This window comes from Planococcus citri, chromosome 2, assembly GCF_950023065.1.
Source record: "Planococcus citri chromosome 2, ihPlaCitr1.1, whole genome shotgun sequence".
Lineage (NCBI taxonomy): Eukaryota > Metazoa > Arthropoda > Insecta > Hemiptera > Pseudococcidae > Planococcus > Planococcus citri.
The window spans coordinates 51454793-51474796 of record NC_088678.1 but is presented as its reverse complement, the minus strand read 5'-3'; the positions used below and the strand labels follow the sequence as shown (position 1 = coordinate 51474796).

The 20004-nt window shown below is 37.0% G+C and overlaps 2 protein-coding genes across 7 annotated transcripts in view; one reads left to right on the top strand and one right to left on the bottom strand.

Annotated features, from left to right (window-relative positions):
* The window catches only part of kug (kugelei), a 359846-nt gene that overhangs the window by 127919 nt on the left and 211923 nt on the right, over positions 1-20004 (top strand). The gene's annotated exons all lie outside the window — the stretch shown is intronic.
* LOC135836375 (uncharacterized) lies at positions 2848-7968 on the bottom strand. Its single transcript, XM_065351170.1, has 12 exons — positions 7750-7968; positions 7598-7664; positions 7351-7473; positions 7102-7257; positions 6785-7005; positions 5813-6031; positions 5567-5719; positions 5353-5480; positions 4947-5126; positions 4701-4863; positions 4389-4624; positions 2848-4287 (listed from the first exon to the last, which is right to left on the bottom strand). Exons 1-12 carry the CDS (start codon positions 7817-7819, stop codon positions 3037-3039), a joined length of 2967 nt encoding a protein of 988 aa, XP_065207242.1. The 5' UTR covers positions 7820-7968; the 3' UTR covers positions 2848-3036.

Genomic DNA, 20004 nt, shown 5'->3' with positions numbered 1-20004 from the left:
TTGAAATTTAGACAGGTGATGAATTTTTGCCTGCTCTTTCGATTCACCTTTGTATTGTTTAAAAAATTTCGTGCAAGTCCTATGTTAGAACGCAAAATCTGCGATTTCGGCTGACCTGTCAATCAAAATGGCGGCCATTTTGTAATTAGGGCCACTTTTTTTTTGAGGACAAGGGCTACAAATGTTCCTTACCTTAGGACTAATCGTTGTCCCGGAGGATCGGCAGGGGGTGCAAAATAAATGTGCAATTGATCCTCATGCGCCCCCTCCCCCCGACTAAAATCTCACACTGTTTTTTCACGTAAGTACTGTATTATATCACAGTAATAATGTTTGTGATTATTTTGGGAGTCGCAAGAGTCGCGTGGCGCGACTCTTCAAAAAAAAGAGTCAGACTCCTTGAAATTGCGACTCCTTCAATTAAAGAGTTTCAAAAGAGTCCGACTCTGAGTCGCACCATTGCGACTCCCCGCGACTCTTCCACGCGACTCCGAGTCGCCCCAGCTCTGGTATTTTTACAAAAATTTTAATAATAAAAATAGTTGAAAATTTGAAATTTATTTCATAGGTATCCAAATCTCAATATGCTAAGTCAATTGAAGGTGGTTTCAAGTCAATCTGGAGCCTCCAACAATTTTTCAAAAATTCCAGTTTTCGAGAATTCAATTTTAGGCTTAGCCCGTTTAAACGCGAGTAATGCTCGTTTAACGACCTACTTGACTCATTTCAAAAAATTGCTGGAGCCTTTAAAAAGGCTCAAAACCAACTCCAGGCGATTTGGATATCAGAATTTGGGCATAAACTAAATTTTTTTTTGTTGAAAATCTGCAGTTTTTAAAATACTGCTGGAGGCTTCACAGCAGCTTGAAACCTCCCTCTTATCGGTTCAGCATGTTGAACTTGAGGTGTTGAGTGAATTTTAGTTTTCCGACTTTCTTGGGTGAAATTTTGTGAAATTTTCAACTTTCGAAAATCTGCTGGAGTTTTCAGCTCTGCTCTAAAACGTACTATTCCGAGTAAGGTATTTTGGACCGAGCTTAATTCGTATAGTTTAGCTACATAAACGGTTATAAAAGTTTAACTCCACGTCGAAGTAAATTGTAACACTGGCGTGTTCATGCATAAAATATTTATTGGGTACGTCTGACGAAATTAAAAGAATACATTTTTAATTGTTAATGAGTCTGGTGTAGGTAGGTACCTACGTGTGCAAAGTTCGACGTACTGTGTGCACAAAAAACTCGTCTCGCAGATACGTACTATGTAGAAGGGATGGAAATAACGAGCCAACGTACGATAATTAAAAGAAAGCTTGGCGATGTGCGGATAGTGAAAAGCTCCAGCGTAGATTTTTGATTAAAATTTTCGATTTAGTTCGAATTAATCACTAGGTATGCCTAGCTTTGTGTTATCGATACCATGTGCATTTACCTACCTATACGTATACGTATTCGAAACAATAAACGATGAAATGTTAAAGGGCATAATTAAACTAGCGCCGAGTGTAAACGGCCCACTAACACGTGTGTTCTGGTATAATATCTGTGTAGAGAAAGAGATATAGACGTCGAGAAATGAAACAGCCAAGCGTTTGTGAAATCTGTGGTGTATTATATGTTTCAATTTTACCATCGCATCGTAGAGTGAGGCGAATATGCATTGCAGACGTACGTGTATTTTAAATAATTAAAATCGTCTGCTTGAAGAGTTGGCTTTTTTAAGGCATATTGAAATGGATAGGTTTATACGTGATGGTTGAATATACCGGAGAAAGCCATCTACGAGTAATTATTTCGAATAAATTATAACTGTGTGTATTTTTCGCGTGTTAAAAAGACATTTATGGGGTGTTGAATGGGATCATTGAATTGATAAGAGGGGTTTGTTTTTAATAGATGGTAATAACGGACATAATATTTCAATTTGCTATAATAATTAGTGAGCTGTTATTCAGTCGGTCACTTTGTTGGTTGGTTGGGTATTTTATTGGTTATAAATATATTATGTATTTGGGGAAACATACAATTACGAAGTTTTAAAAAATTACTCGTTTAACACTTCTGAACTGTGAGGAGGATTTGTGAATGAATTTTCAAAATTTTGGCCAACGTTGCTTCTTCTTTTACACTTTTATTCGTTTTTTGTCGCGTCTTAATTTTTTCGCTTTGTTTCACATTTTGTGTTTTTCCAAAGGCGACCCCCTTGGTGTCATTTTGTTAGTGGTTGGTATAGCTTTATTTGAAATGTGAACTAATCCTCAAAACGTTTCAGAAGTCAAATTCATGGGCTGGCCTAAGTCGATTAAAATTAATTCTGTTATTTTCATTATGAACTAAATACTCTTCTTACAATCTAAAACTTTCATAAAATTAGATTAATAATGTAATTTTTTTTCGTTTGTTTCAGGTATGTTGAAAAAAAAAACAGAAGAATATTTTTCTCATCGAATTTTGGATTGTTGCACAGTTTCAAAATCGGCCAAGGTGAACTGTAGGTAATGTACAAAAATTTTGTTTGGGAAGTGATATGGCTGAAAATATTTCGTAATGATCATTTTCATGAGAAAATTATGGACAAACTTTGCCATTCAGGATCGTAAACCGGAACTCTCATGATTTGGAGTGGCCCAAATTTGGGATTGTGTGACAAAATCCCCCCCCCCCACAAAATGTGAACATAAATCAGCGTTCAAGATAAGCGAACATACTCATTTATACCTAGGACGGGTTGCCTAATCGTCCCTCTGAAGGAGATCTGTCCATCAAAAGCACCCTGTATTTTGTATAATTGACTTCAAGTTTTTCCAATTCTTTCATTGGTCGATATGAAAAATGATAATACTAAACGTTTGAATTTCAGTTATAATTCATTATTGAGTAAAAAAATGCGTAAAAATTACAGGATTTAAGAATAAAACTATCAAAAAATGTATACAATTTTTCTTTATTTCCATTCTGCTATTCAAGAGAGATCATGGGGGCAAAACACTTTGAATAAAACTGATCTATTGCGTTGCTAAGATCACGTAAACATGTTCTAAGGATTGGTACAATCAGTTATTTCCCAGCTACCGTCGTCCACTCGACCCCAACCAATACCTGCTGCCAAGTAACGTTTGCTGTCTTTGCTATTATTTGCATCAGAATGAATATACTCGTTGTATTGGTCATTTTTAATAAAAAGTCCAGCCTTGTCAAACTCGAGATTCCATCTCGCGTTCCTGTCCGAGTAAGTGGCCGGAGATGCAAAGACATACCTGCCATGTGGATCATAAGTTTCATCTGTACATTTCATAAATGCACTAATGCCACTTTGGATGGTGACCTGGGTATCACCGGTAAAAGTGATTTTCCATAAATCAAGGTGGCCACGTTTAGCATAACCACCCATGAATGTGAATACGAGATGTTGATCTTGATTTTTATACTTGTAATTTTCATCTATACCGAGATATTCTTTGTATGCGATGTTTCTTATACAGACATAATTTTGGAATACCATATGTAATACAGTTGACGGTAGTCTGTTTTTCACAGCTTCGTATTGAGATCGTCTCTCCGAATTGACGTTTTTGTACGCCGAATCATCCTGTACTGATTTCATATGGCGAGCTAGCAATATCGCTGAATTGCTCTGCAAGGTGCCCTCTCTGAGAAGCTTGACGAATATCTTCTGATGGATGACCATTCGTTCGTCTAAATGTTTCAGATTATTTTCTGCTCTGTTTAAGATGTCGATGAGGTTGACTTTGCCCCAAAGTCTTTCGATTGCTTTATCATAAATACTGACTAAAGTTTGGTAACAGTTTTCACTCATATCGGAACTGAGTTGTTGGACTGAGGGCCACGAATTGTCATTGAGGAAAGCTGAGAATATTTCTTCAACCGGTCCATCTAGGGGCCTGCAACAGGTCACTGAGCACAATGCGTCGAAAAGTGATTGCGCTGCAGTGGCGGTTTGACCCGTGGCTCGGTCTAGAATTCCTTTCTTGATGCTTTGGCTGAGTCGAAGTAGTTTTGGAGTATCATTATGGCCAGTGGTTCTCATTTCGTAGTACAAGGCGTCGAAAATTTTCAGTTTTTGTTCGGGGTTTTCAATAGACTCGCCAAAACTGAGCAGTAACTCGAAGTTGGCAATTTGATGGTCGTAGACTTTCTTAACGATGTATTTGTATGTACCATCGCTGGCCTGTTGGAGCTTTTCCTCTGCTGATGAAAACTCGTGCGATTGTAAATCTTGTACTATCTCTTCGGGTGCACGTTTTATTGGAGTTTCAGCTTCAACTGTCTGAAAGTTATTAATGAGAAAGGAAGTTGGTTAGAAATTCAGTGTGATGAACTAATGGTACTTAAGGGATAGGTAGGTAACGAATTCAGCGAAGCACTAACCTGATAAACAGTTGTAAAAGAAACAACATTGTTGACCTGGACTTGATTCTTTTTTGGTTTTTTCTCAACTTCATCCCGCACTGATGCTATCCAGTCAATGTGTTCGGTTAAATCAGTAAATACATTGACGGAATTTGACCCATACTGCTTTATGCTCACGATACCTCGAAGGTAGAATAAACCTCTGTCTTCGAATACTAAACCTCCACCACTATCTCCATCCAGTAAAGTTGGACCTTGAAGTGAACATTTTTCATCATTAGTTAAAGCTTTTTTTGGTGCTTATAAAATCACTGACGAGGTGGGTAATACCTGTGTGATTTCCTGTACCAGCGCAAAACTTATCGAATGTTACAAATGGTTTGAAATCGCTGTTCACCTTGTCTACGCAACGTTGGTAACTAATATAAGGTAAACTAATGTTCCTTAAAACTGTGCTGAGGGTGCCATTTTCAGTTCTTCCCCAACCAACTACCTGAAATTATGTAAAATATTAAATACATACATGATTTTAATTCAGATATTCGTTTCTAAATTTGTAATTTATCAAGTACATACCTTTCCCAGTTCGCCTTCAGAAGGATATTTGCCACTTTTCACGTCAGCCCAGTTGATACATATTGGCAGAACTGCTGGGTTGATGGTGATTGGGTCTCTAAGAATTAGAATTGCCATATCTGATGCATAATAGGTGGATACACCATAATAACCTTTCTTTGGAAAACGTATTTCTTTTATCTGAAATCAACAAGATGCATCTTAGAATTTTTATGGTATTTTGAAAATAATTTCAGAATTTTGTAAGTTTTTCCATTGAGTTGGTTTTTCTTCTCATATAATGTGAAATTTTGAATCAAGAATTGCAATGTTCAAAACGTCAGTTTTGAATGCCTGTTTTCATTTTTAGTTTTTCATTGATGTTTTATCGTTAGTTTTATCATACTTAGAGGTGCTTTCAGCGTACCTTCATTATCTTTTGATACGCAGCATCCTTTGCTGCGTAATTATTCGTATATTTTCCAACAGCCACCTCAAAATCTTCAACGCAGTTAGTTCCTTCGCAACTGTCACCATTACTGAAGCAATGCGCCGCTGAAAAAATAATCAATTATTGTTCAAATGGTGCTATTCAATTTTACGCGATTAAGTACTCTGGTTGAATTATTCTTATCCTTTACCTGATAGTACTAATTTCTCGGAGATAATTGAACCCCCACAAATCAATATTTTCTTTTTGTTGAAAATCGCTACATGCCATGGAGATCCGCCAACTGGCTCTTGATTTCCTCCGTACACAGTGAGCTGAGCCCCTCTATATGGCTTTCCACATTCTCAAAACAAAATAAGAATAATATTGTAAAATCCAAAATGAATGTCTTTTAATTTGTTTGATGTGCTGTTTTAAAATGAATTAATTCACTTACCAGGAACGCATGGAACCAGATTATTATCCCATTTGCCCTGGTCATCACATGTTATCTCATAATAACTCGGAGGGTTATCATGTTTATAGGTTGGTATACATGATGGGCGCAGTTTGGTGCCGGCCAGTAATACTGATTTTGCATTGCAATTTCCGATGTTTACTCCGTTGCGGAAACATTGAAAATTAACATTCACAGGATTCAATTGGTCACATTTTTCTGAAAAAATTCAAATTCTGGTTACGTAATCATACAGTAAACCTTCTGGATGTTTATTGGATTTGAACTACTTTTTTGACAATTTTCGAAGCTGTTGCCACCCAATCGAGTAAGCTGATTTTTTCCCTGTCGAATTTTTCTCAGTTTCTTCTGCCCCTCCCCTAAAACTCTTCAAGTTACTTGGATCAAATTGGATTTATAAATACAATGTGACCGAAAACGAATTTTCCTACCACAGTGGATCGCAAAAAAAAAATGTCTGGAGGAGTTTCACAAATCCAGTGGGGACTTCATTTTTAATTGAAATTCACTCACAATCAGAAGAAATTTTAGCTGCGGAGATGTCTCTAGGGCGTGATAATTGGACCTTCAAGAGAAGGCATTTTTGAAAAGATCGCGGTTTTTTTGCTCTAGCCCCTATCTAACCTGTTTTTGGAAAATTGGCCCAGTTCCAAAAGATTGAGATTCTTCCTTGATCCATGTTTTTGCCATAAATGCCCCCCCCCCTTCAGAGCAAAAATGTTTTCGGATTATTTTCAACTCAGAATTAAGGTCTACATTGAATTTGGTCAAAATTTATCGATCGACATTTTTTTTTTCGCAGCCCAAATTTTTGAGCAGCTGTAATTTCATTGTGATTGACTATAAACCTCGTATCCTGACTAAAAAATCCAAATATGAACCTCACATAAGTCAGTTCTGCGTATTTTTTTTTAAACGTCTGCTCATAAGTCAAATGCACTCGATACTTACTTACGCATTTAGCAATTTTTGGCGACCATTGAGAGTTGAAACAAACATGGGCTGGACCATTATCTGCATTATCTCCGTAATAACCTGGTGCACATGTGACTGTGGCTACAGAATATTCAGGAGCATTTCTGGTTGTTGGTGCACAACCTTGTGATGGATTTTTGTCGCAAGGAAAGGCGATGGTTTTATCAGGTGATGAGGCAGGCACAGCGCATGATTTGCTGCAAAAAAAAATAATGTTGTAATTTTTGTCAAATGGCAATTTATACAAATCGCCATGATGGAGATTGCTGATTCGGTTGATTTTTAACACTCACCCTGTATTTCGTCTCCTCCTCTTGGGGTTATTCTTTGCCAGATTACACATTTGAGGCGATTCATCGGATCCATCTATGCATTGTTTAAGACCATCGCATTTGTATTCACTCTTGATACATGCTCCATAATGACATTGAAAGCGATTCTTGTCACATCTTGGAGTGAAAAAAGAAAAATACTGATAAGTTTGAAGTACAAGTACATATTTAAAAATAAGGAATTACTTAGCATAATATTTTGATGCTTACTTCATTGATGTTGTATTTCGGCATTGTTCGTATGTTTCGTCACTTCCATCTGAGCAATCTTTTAATCCGTCGCAAATGAATGGTTTAGCAGAGCATTGGCCATTTTTGCATGCAAATTGCCAACTAAAATGTTTTATGAGTACATAATAAGTATATTTTTATAAATGTACACCAATGGATTAGATAAATGATGCGATGATTTTGATGAATGTTGAAATAATTTTCACTGAGGGTGATGCGTACTTACTTCTCACAATGAGTGATTGGCTCTTCATTTTTTCCCAAATTTTTAACGTTTGATAACGATTGCGCTCCTACATACAAAAATTTAACCAATAACTGCGAGTAATTGATATCTAAACTGCTTATTTTACAAATCGTATGTCAAAACAGACTTACCTGAGATATTTAATATGCATGAATAAATACACAAAATTTTAATAACAATGCTTTTGATTTGGTCAGTCATATCAACTGCTAAAAATGCAACTCGTTGTACGTACTGCTTAGTATAATGTATTAATAATTTTCAGTTATCACTGCACATCCCGGCGTAAAATTAAAAACACTTCTCAATAACAAAATATTCATGAGTACCTATTGAAGGCTACATAATTATTAATGTAAGCAGCCCCACAAGCTAGTGTCTTGAATAGATATTGGAAGAAGGTAGGAGAGGGAGATAACAGAGAAGCAAATCGACCGGTTATTTGCGCATTCCTAGAAATACCTATCATTTTGCATACGTTGTTGGGTTTTTTCGGTAAGCTATCAAACGCGAGGATATTCTTTAATTAGTTAGGATTATTTTTCCAATATACGTACGGTACGTAGTAATGATCGTCGGTCTGGTCTTACTGCAGGCGCGAATAGATATGACGTGATTTAACCAGATACGAGTGTCGTAAAATTTGTCTATAATTTTTTGTAATAAGTAGTTGGTTTTTTTTTCAAATTTTTAAAATATAAGTGAGTGAAAGATGTTCGGTTTTGTATTGGTTAATTTTATGGAATTGAAAAAATGTTGTGATCAAGGGTCAGAGTGAGTGCCTTCTGCTTTTCTGACGAATATTTCAATTGGTTTGTTTGTTTGTTTGTTTGTTTGGTTGGTTGGTTTTGGTGGGGGGGGGGGGGTCAGTAGGTATACCTACCTATGTTTTATTGAAGATTTTCCAACTTTTTTTTTGTGAATTTTGGTCTCATAAATTTATATTTTTAGGTACTTTTTCCTAACAAATGACCTATTTGCAAAGATGTAACCAAGAGCAACCCTAGTACCTACTTTGAAATTAACTTTCTGCGAATCTATCCAATACAAAGCGAAGTTCTCTTTAAGTCGACGAAGACCATCTGATAAATCAAAGATTAGATAATATATTCGCAGGATTTTCCAAACACACCAGCTTGAAAACAACCAGAAACAATACGTTTAAGAGGATAGCATTTATACCTCAAAACTTACTAGTATATTGTGGTCTACTTTCGAGTACATAATCGTCGCAAATTAACGATAATAGGAGTATGTTAGTCTTTGAAGTGTATATATACCATACCAGCCAGATATTAAAAGTTATTGTATGATAGAGAACAGTTGAAAGGAAATCTCCTCCGAAGTAATTATTTTTAGGGCGATGCCAAGAAGTAAGTAACGTGAGATGATTTTGTTTTCGGTCGTATAGTCAAAATACTATAGAAAGTTTGGCCGGAAACTAAACTTTGAACAAGACTAACTGAAGGAAGCCGGTTAAACGAATTAATTAAGATCGCTTTACCGCTTATATTTCGCTGCTGCTGATGGTAGTACGAGTGTGCTTCACTATCGCGTATATGCAACTTGGGCGTCTTCATCGTCGTCGAGTCGCGTCGCGTCGTGCACCATGCGCCATCCATGCTATACGCCATCCACGGCAACAAAATGTGGCGAAATTGGAGTTTTATACTTTATAACGTGTAATTGAATAAAAAGTTGGCAAAGCGTGTGTAATTTAGTCGTTAATTTAATCGTTTTCGAGAGCTTTTAAAATACAACGGCGTACCACTACCAACACAAATTAGCTGCTTGGACGCGGAAATTGAAAGCCGTTCTATGGATTCCGTTCCGTTCTCTTATATATGTAGTATACTTGCGTATCGAGCTTTCTTGCGTTTATATGTTGAGCTGTATTGCGCCCGAATACCCCGCACACTGCATACACACACACAAAAGTCGACGAAAGTTGAGAAAGTTATTATTTTAATGCTGAAAGAGATTAGAAGCGAGAGTTTTCACAACGTGAGCGAGCTTCTTTTCACGATCTGCGAGTGTTAGAAGGGGGTGCGTTATCTTGATAGAGCCAAAATATATACGAACATGTTGTCTCTACAATTGTCGTGTTATTTATGTTAACGCTTTAAGGTGATGAATAAACGCAGTTTACTCTTAATTAACCAACCAAAATGACGAATAATGAAATATCATCTTAAATGTTGAAATTGGTGTTTGTTGTTTACTCGTCGTATGCCGCGTGTACTCAAATTAGCGGTTTGCTCCACTTTATTAATTAATTTTTCAGCAAACGCAAATGTCAAGATGAATTCAACTAGGGAGGGAGGTAGGGGTGGAGGATATGCTGAACCTCTGATTCGGAAGCTGATTCAACATCGTGCAATGATTTTATATTTCCAAAAAACAGATCTCAAGATTTTGCAATTTTTCATAATTATTTTTCAATTCTTACGAGGGCGACTGCGAGGTATCCTAATCGACTAAAAATTTTAAAACCCGACAAAGCTAAATCGAAAGGGCATACAAAAATACATCTCCAGCCAAAATTTCAGGGATTGAAGAGAATTTTTTGATTTTTAGTGAATTTTTGAAAATCAGAGTACATTGCTAGGTTTTGGGGGTAAATCAGCCCCCGGCTCAGATTTTGAAATTACCTGGTGGACGTTGATCCTTATTTTTTAATGTAAAATTTTCGCATTTTTCAATTACACACACTCACTATATTGTCTCAAAACCCGATTTTTCGTAATTTCCAATCTAATTTTTGAAATTGGGACTAAGCAAGCCTAAGCTGCGTTGGAAGCCAACAGGTGTATCCCTATACACAATAAATACAGAAGAGACCAGAGTACTGTTCCAATAGTTTATTATGCACAGAGAATACAATGGTCAGACGGTCATACGTCTGACACGATACAATAGCTAGTATTATTCTGCTGAGCGTTCCTTTATAGAGGGATAGCGGCCAGCGTTAAAGCTGCTACGTCAAAGATAATAAAATAACTGCACAGAGGCAGGAGCTTTCGGCAGGGTCTACCTCTGGATGGAACGAATCCACCAGAGGGCGCTAATCTAGTTAGCTTACCCCCAGCCTGGGCATAATTACCCCACTAGGTAGGTAACCAGGAGTCCCTAGTCCCCACTACAGATAATTTCGAACATTCCTTGGGGGGGGAGACCATGCCCCCCGCGTCCCCCAACAATAAAAAAACTTGGATTTTGAGTTATTCTGAAATATTCTGGGGAATTTTAAATCTTCTTATCTGAAAATAGGTTCAATAAAAAAAAGTAAACAAAACAAAACATACGAGTAATTTAGCTCCTATAAATTTGGATTGATGGTCTTGGAGCTTTCATGCCTCTTTCGAGCTATTTTGCCACAAATTTTCAAAATTCATTTCCGTTGGTTCTATTTTTTTTCAACAATTTCAAAATTTCAACCTGATTACAAGGTTTACAAAAACGATTAACCCAAGTTTTTGGGCAATGAATTCCATTCTGGCCTCTATTAATAACAAGTTTTCTATAGTTTGAAAAACTAAAGAACTAACTTGAAATTACGATTACCTAATGTACGATATGTAGGTATTTGAAAAGTCGAAAATTGGGCACAAACCAAACTTCCGCTTCCCACCTCAACTTTATCAAATGAATTTTCAGGGGAAATACCTTCATAAATCGAATATGAGTTTACAAAAATTAATCTTTGAAAATAGTGTGAAATATTTTTTACTTTCGAGATAGCTTGGTTCTTTGTTAGAAATGAAGCCATCTTGAGGAATTCCTCAAGTTTCAATTCAAGGAGATTTCTTCAAGGCTGAAATTTATACTTGCAGTTACTTTTCAAAGTGACATAATTTTTCGGATTGAAGGAAACGTTGATCGGCAATGCTTAAACAAAATATATTTGGGCATTCATTTCACGACTCTTTCGTAACCCATCGTCGCTGCGAATTTCGAATACAATGAACGTAGGTATCAGCTCATCATCAGGTAAACCGTCTATCCGCATATGATTTCTATCAAAGCTTTTTCCACAGTGTCATAAACACTATTAATATAACGTATCGTTATCTAGTGAAAGATATCCGTTACCCGTGGGCGATAGCGCGATGATGGCGTTACAAAGGTCGAAAAAAAAATCATTTTCAACATTCAACCAGGTACTTAGCCTTTAGCAGGTCGACGCGTTGCTTGTATCGAAAGAGTAATCCATCAACAGCCATTAGATGGCCACGCGTATACCGCACAAAGACCCAAGACCTACATTGGTGCGTGAAGTGTGTGTGACTTGCACATTTTCCAAATCAAAATGGCCACTGAAAATGCGAATCTATTCTTCGAGAGTACTCGACTATAGTACACTGTACATGCCGCACCACTCGTGCAAACGTGGAAAAAAGGCGAGAATCGCGTATATATTTGCTTCGCTTTTTAGACCTGTCAACAAGACGATGGCGCTGGCGAGTTCTTTTTAAGCACCTAAAGGTTTTTCTTCTGTTTCGATTCCATTGTAAACATAAAATTACAAATTAGATACGCGCGTGGCGTGGCTTTTCCTATTGTTTGCTGTAATCCTTCTTCTTGCAACTCGTGCAGTGAAATTTTCTATCGTGAAAATTTTACTAAGTAAATAAAACGTGAGTTGTTGTGGCACGTGATGAGTGCTCACTGCTCACTGCCGTATTCTCTTGTTTATTTCATTTTATAGGTGAATTATCTTCTCTGCAGCTGCGTTGAATATTGAGTGTAGGTGAAAATATTTTCAATGGTGTCTGCTAGTATCTTATTCGTGTTGTAAAATCAGTTCAATTACTCGGAAATTGACTTGAAAGGTGGAAAAAATCTGGAAAACTTGATTTCGACAATTTAGAAGTTCATCAATGAAGAAGATAAATGATACACAAATATTTACACTTGGTTTATTTCACCTCAATTCGACCAACATTTTTGAGTCATGTCCTTAGATTTCGCTCAAATTTTGTTTACAATGTCTACGCACCCAATAAGTAAAAAACCCGCAATCAGTTTGATCCCAGCCCCCTCAGGGGGCGTGTGGGGGGGGCTTCAATTGTTTTCACATTGTCTCGAGGTACTCAACTTCAGCAGCGCCATGCCTCCAAAGCTATGGTACTTTGATCAAAACTGATTTCACAGATCGAAAGGGCATTGCATTTTGAACTTTTCAAGTATTTTGAAATTTTCAAAAGTTGAAAGTTCAACTTTCAAATTGAAAGCTCAAATTTCAAAATGGTGCTATAAGTGGGAGCTACCATTAAAAATTCTGAAAAATTTTTCTTAGATATACCTTTGGATGCTTTTTCGAAGTATTCAATTTTTGAGATGGGATCTTTCAATGGAGGAGCACCCCCTTCCACCCCCTAAATTCAGACAAAACTTTCAAAAATAAACTGGGGCATGTGATATATCGAATCGTATGTTTTTAGTGACGCTGAACACGAATATGACGTCAGATTTTTGATTGGACCCCATCCACGGCCCCCAGCACCTTCCCAAATGTGGTGAAAGTTCAAAAAAGTGTTTTGTTCGTGCGACACATCAAATAGTATGTTTTTGGTGACGCTGAACACGAATATGACGTTAGATTTTTGATTGGACCTCATCTACGGCCCCCTGCACCATCCCAAAGGGGTAAAAGTCAAAAAAATGGTTTCATTTGTGTGACACATGAAAAGTATGTTTTCGATATTGCTGAACACGAATATAGCCTTAGTTTTTCAAATTGACCTCAACAATGGCCTCCATAACTTCCCCAAATGGGTAAAAGTCCAACAAATAAGTAATATGATATTGATTTCCATATTTGGGGTTCAATGAAAAATCTGATGTGATATTCGTGTTCAGCGTCACCAAAAACATACAATTCGATATATCACATGCCCCAGATTTTCTTACGAACGTTTCGCCCATAATTAGGGGGTGGAGGGAGGGGGTGTTCCCCCTCCATTGAAAGATCCCATCTCGAAAATTGAATATTTCGAAAAAAGTATCCAAAGGTACATCTATGGAAATTTTTTCAGAATTTAAATGATACATAGCTCCCACTTACAGCGTCATTTTGAAATTTGAGCTTCAAGTTCAACTTTTGAAAATTTCAAAATACTTGAAAAGTTCAAAATGCAATGCCCTTTTGAACTGAGAAATCAGTTTTGATCATTGTATCACAGCTTTGGAGGCATGCGCTGCTGAAGTTGAGTACCTCGAGACAATGTATCGATTTGAAAGACATGACTTTCAAAATCGTATTTTTTTGGTCTAATTGACATGGAATGCACACTTGATAAGTTGTTAATTTTCGCTATTCACCCCCTTCAATAATTTTCCATCATTACAGAAGCGTCTCATTCAATTCTACACGCTCCAGTACTGTTCTAATCTTGAAAATTAGTTCGACGAGTAACGCGATAGAGTGTGTACTCGATAATTGAACTTTTTTATTCCATTCATACTGGTGATTATCTCAACACCATGGTCTTGGGCACAATTATAGATAAAGTACAAAGTAAAAGAGTATAAGGTGAAAATCGCGAAATCAAGAAGTACACGACTATTTAAAAGTTTATTCTACCGGTTATCTTTTAATGGAACAAAGGATCAGTATAGATACCTAACCTACGTATTCAAAAAGTAGTTTCAACTTCGTCGCCTGCAACCAGCATAGTATAGCAGTAAAGTGCAGAGTACACAGCACACGAGGGGACGAAGTAACGAATTTTACAGCAATGTAATTTCGATCAAATTAAAAAGTTAGCAGGATAGCTTATCGCGACGAAGACCCTCCTTTCTCGATACGATGCTCTCGGTATACACGAGCAGATAGGTGGATATAACAGCAGCAGGTGATGCGACGAATAAACTTTTTCTCAACTGGATTTTACTCTACGACGATGGGAAGTTCGCATTGAGAAATTTACTTGTCAGTACACCAGCATATAGAATAGTTCCGCAGCGAGTACATTCTATGTACCTATAGTCGTAGTATACGACGACGTAATGTACGAGTATTCTACGACAACTAGGACGACGACAAATTAGGTGTTTTTTATTATACGTACGAGCATAGGTGAGGTACCTCTGTCCTGTACGTTAGATAGGTAACCTTTTTCTCCACTTCCCAGTTCCCAGGCAAAAAGAAAACCGAGAAGGTTTGAAATTGAAATAATTCTCAAATACGAGATTCCTTTCGGCGAATGTTTTATGACGATGGTAGGTTTATTTAGTGGCACGCAGCGACACATGAGGCGAGAGTGTGTCGTCGTGTCTTCCACATACAATATAAAGGCTGGTTTTTTCCCTCTTACTTTATTTCGGCAGCAAGCAGCACGGTTTTCGTTACCTTTCGCAATGAGTTTGCATAAATCTACGCGTGTAAGGAAGATTTGCTTCGATAAGAATTGATGTTCGATATACGTACGTGAAAAAAGCAAAGGTAAATTTTCATTTAAGATGGAAATATTGCGGCGGCGGATAAGCGATTTAAGTCGGTCTTATTTGAAGATATGGGTGCAGCGCGATGGAATTTCGACGGAATTTATTTAATTTATCGTCGAGTTCGTATTCGACGAAAGTTCCTTCAACGTGAAATGAAAATATATTCTGTCGCCACGAAATTTACCTACATGCAAAAAAAATGAAATTCGTTTAGATTCGCGAATATGGTTCACGAGCTCGCGATCGAATTTTTACCAAAAAGTTTCATATCGTCGCGGAATTCGTCATTCGTTTAATTCGACCAGAGCCAGGAAGAAGAAATACTCGTGAGGATGCACGACAAGACTAACTTCTTGTTGAAAGATTACGTTATACATATAAATAATAAAATGAAAAATTGGTGCGGAAACAATAATTTTTTGGTAAAATGAACCTTTGAAAAGTGTTTCCTTGAACAATCACTAGTAAAGTAAACTGACAAAAGAATTATGATTTTTCATTTTAATCGAATTTTTGTACGATTTTTCAAAGATTATTCTTATTTTGATGGATTTACACATGGTCATTCTTATGAAGTTTTTCAAAGATGGGGTTTTGATTAATTTTTTCAACATTTCTGAAAAATTTTTAGATTTGAAATAGATTTTTGGACGTTTTTCTGCAGATTTTTCCATTTTGACGAAACCTTCATAATAATTTTTGAAATTACATTTTAATTTCGAGTGTTTTTTGAAGAAGGTGTTTTTGTGACAATTGGAAAAACTGAGAGGAAACAATAGAAAATGAGGAAATGTGAAAATAAAAATCGAAGCAAAGAAAGAAAAGAGAAAATAAGGAAACCTGAATATTTGAACAAACGACCTACCTATATATGTACAACGAAAGCGCCTCATTATGCGAAAAATTGCACTTCCCTTCTCCTTCACTCAACCGAAGGCCAAAAAATCCATATTTATATCATCTGACTTCTCGCTCCCAAGCAAAAACTAGGTAAAACCCATACACTTGTATTTTTTATTCAAGTTCAATGACGATACGCAGTACTCACCTTTTCGTATCACGTCGCAGATCGTATGACAAAATGTCTACGCAGTTGACGACGAAGACCTTTGAAAAGTATAAACAAGGAAACGGTCGGGACGGTGGCATGGCGTCGCTTGGCGTTGTCAACTTTATCCGAAGCAATGAATGGGACTTTTTTCGGTGCTTATTCTCCGTTGCGTTGGTAGACAACATTTATGGTTTTGGTATTACGACTGGGTAGTAGGTACTTTTTGGGCGAAAATTTTCGCGTATATAAACGTTAGTCTTCGACTTACACCCCAATAATCCGACGTACACGGCACCCTTGTCAAGGGTGGATTTAACAATCGAAAATAACGACGGTCGTTATTCGCGCGCGATTGCAAAATCAAGATAACGATGACGTCACCGGAGCGTAGAAAATTACACGTTGCAGACCACGTGCTCGCGTAGATATGGTGAAAATTACACGACGACGGTGCGATCCCGATCCGACGATACCATAAATCGAACCGAATGATGTGAAATTAAAACCCGTACGAGGTGGATTTTCATTAATTGGGGGATCATCGTTGTAGACAAAAACCAAGGGGTTACGATCAACGCCAAAAATATACTCAAACAAATCTGTGAGAGATTTTCAAATAGATGTAGCTGGATTTTGTTGTTTGCTTTTCAGGAAGGTTTTGAAAATTTAAGGATATCATCAATTCCAATATCTGAAACTTCAAATTCGATTTTCTAAAATTAAGACACAAATTTTTCAATAGTTTCGATGTAAAGAAAATTATTTTCATACTTCTGTTTGAACTGAAGTCAAGTTAAGGGCCTATAAGGAGGTTTGGGGGACTTCAAAGAAGTCAACAAATCATTAAAAATTGACGAATCTCTCATTTCAATTTCTCAATTCAGTCTTTGTTGACTATAAAATTAATGAACTACAAAAAATTCAAGTCTTCTGGATGAAAAGTGATGAAGCCTGCATAATGGTTCAAGTTTTAACAGAAAATTTAAAATTTTCAAAACCGCAGTTCAAAAATTTTTTGCACGATTTTTCAATGAAAAATAAATTGAAGCCCTGATAATTTCTCATAATTATAGAGATATTCAAGTTGACAATTTTTAGGATCATTTCATTGTGTGGGGTGGGGGGGGGTATTGTTAATCTTTAGTTCTGATGAAATTTTTTCAAGCCAACTCAGGCTACATTCTACAGATTGTTTTTGCGTTTGTTTCATTAAAGGCTATTTTCCCAGCTGCCTAGTTATGGACTGAAACGAAACGCTAATATCACATCGTTCTGGTATATAAGGTTAGTAAACCTCATCTGGTGAAAATTTTGGCCCGCACAGTAGAAGGATTTATGTAAGTCGATGAGATATCGGCGTTTCCATTTAAATCGACTTTTTTTTGGCTAAAAGCCATCGAGTTATTTGGTTCATTTTTTCGTTCGCCTTTGCTACGGTCTTGCTCGTCTCGTTTTATCGACATTATTTTCTTTTTTGAACCCGTCTTAGGGAAATTGTTTATCGATTGTTGTGTGAACTTTATAATACATTTGTTAAACATCACCAAAATACTATAGCACGGCAACTTGAACGAAAAAATGCCTGATACAAAAAGCAAAGATGAAAACGTTGGCAAAAAAAAAAAACATAAATTAAAAGACTTAATCTTTTTCGTGATTTGGGTTCTTTTTCTGGGATTTAATTTTAAATCTTATTTATTATACGGCTAGAAAAAAGAGTATACATAAAAAAAAAGAAGCAAAAGTAAAGAAGCAAATTGTTTGACGAATTTTGCTCGTTATTTATTTTTTTTCCGCCAGTAAACCCGAAACAAGGCAGAATTAAAAATAAAAAATTACGCACAAAAAGTGTATAAAGATTTTTTAATACTTTCTACTCGGGCGACCGCTGATTAGAGTTCATCGAAATGAGATTTTTAAATTGAATAGTTTATGCCCAATTTCCACAACGTCGCGCGTCTCATCGTTTCGTCTCATCGACGAATAAAAAGCCAAAAAATCGAATATTTTTATTATTTCGTTAAAACCGTCGGTCGGCATCATGTGTTGGTTGTGCAGTACTTTGCTAAACGTAAGTGCTCTTTATTTTACGCGCAGGATTTTCCATCCCTGTGTTCATCCTCAAGGGGTATTTTAAGTTCAGTTCGTTTCGCTTTTGTCGCGAAATATTTTCTTTTTCTTTATTGCTATACGGTCAAAAGAAAATATTTATTTTTTAGGCATCGAACTGGCTACAGTTTTTTCCACGTCGCCGGAGAATATCAACGGAAAAATTGGCTCGAATTCGAGTGCGAGATACCTATAGATCTACACAACTGTGACGGATTCCTGTGAAAATAGTCGTTATTTTTCGTCGCGCTGTAAATCAGAGCGACAAAAATAAATTTCAATTTGAATCTGAATTCTTTTCGACGACCTTGAAATCGACTTTTGAACTTTCAAATCACGGTGGAGACTGGAGAGGGTGTGTTAACAAGTGTATGACCGAAAGGTTCGACGTTCGAGTTGATTTGAACACTCGAACAAGCCGAGATTGAAATGAAGTGCGAAACGACGAAATGGCATCGCTCTAATGTTAACCCGAAGAAATATTTATCTTAGGTTTTCATCGTAGATGAAGGAAAAGGGTACGTAAGCGGATGTGATTTTGACATGATAGATGCTGTTGAAAGATCGCCTTGGATTTTCCTCTTATTTGCAGATACATTACTTAGGTGTAGGAAGGTGATATTTTAGTGGGTAATTTTGCGGACTATGCGAGTGAATTACATCGCAGTATTGTGCATAAATTCTACGTAAGAAAAGGAAAGTGGCGAAAACGCCAGTAGAAGGCTACCTGTGAAGTGTATTGTCTTGAGACGCGGTACGATGATGGTTCATTTCATATTTATTAAATCTGTAGTGGAATACGATGTTCAAATTGGCAAATTCCTGCGAGACCTTTAACACAGATTTCAATCGAAGCATCTCCGAGTATATAATTATTTGCAGAGGCAGTGCTGATAGACTTGCGGATAAAAAAGAGACAGTTCAAGTTGAAATGATGCTCACTTTTCGATGGAAAATTTCAACTACAGAGAAACCACCCCTTCTTAGAAAACGTGAATTTGAGTCTGAGGAAAAAATGCTGATACGAACGCTGGAATTCTAAGAACCGTGTGAGTTGAGATCAACAAAAATAAAAGAGGAATTTTCGAGGCGTGAGTTAATACTAATAAGAACCTACATACGATTCCTTGCTGGAACTTTGAAGATCATATTTTTCTGTCAGAGTGGACAGTAGACACCTCTGGGAGAACTGAGAAGGTGTTGCAATTCAAAATTGAAAAAAATTCCACCAAACGAAGTATCGCAGTTTACTCGTACATCGCAAGTAGACGTACACCTAAACAAAGCATTTATTCTACGTCTTGGGGAAGGTTTCTCGTTGCGCGAAATCACTATAAAGTTGGATTTTTTTCAATTTGCGTACACTTGCGACGACCATCTGCTGTGTGGGGGATGGCGTTTGGAAATTTAGTTATAAAGAAGAAATTCATCGGTGGCGAACGTCAGTTGTACGAGACAGTCCCTAACGAATGTTTTATATTCGTATCACGTTCACGGTAAAGAAAAGGCTACGCATATAACAGCTTTCTTTGTTTGACAGATCAAAAAGTGGAATGTGCATCGCACAGTGGTACTTAAATCGTGATATGAATAATTTAATAGCTGTAGGTTGTTTTTTTTTCAAAACCAAGGGTCGGGGTATTTTGTCGTCTAGTATAAGACGACGGCAATTACGCGGCCGCGAAAGTCCCCAATTTGGGGTCGAGAGGGAGGGCTGCGGCGTCTTAATTGTTAATTTGAGCGCGAAGAATTCGGTAGTTGATGAGATTTTCTTGAG

Bases quoted from the DNA above. Each gene is read 5' to 3' on its own strand.
- LOC135836375 (XM_065351170.1), bottom strand. From the start codon at position 7,819: ATGACTGACCAAATCAAAAGCATTGTTATTAAAATTTTGTGTATTTAT. The intron at 5,720-5,812 runs GTAAGTGAATTA...TTTTGTTTTGAG, and splicing joins TCTGGTTCCATGCGTTCCTG to AATGTGGAAAGCCATATAGA. The intron at 5,127-5,352 runs GTACGCTGAAAG...TGTTGATTTCAG, and splicing joins CGTATCAAAAGATAATGAAG to ATAAAAGAAATACGTTTTCC.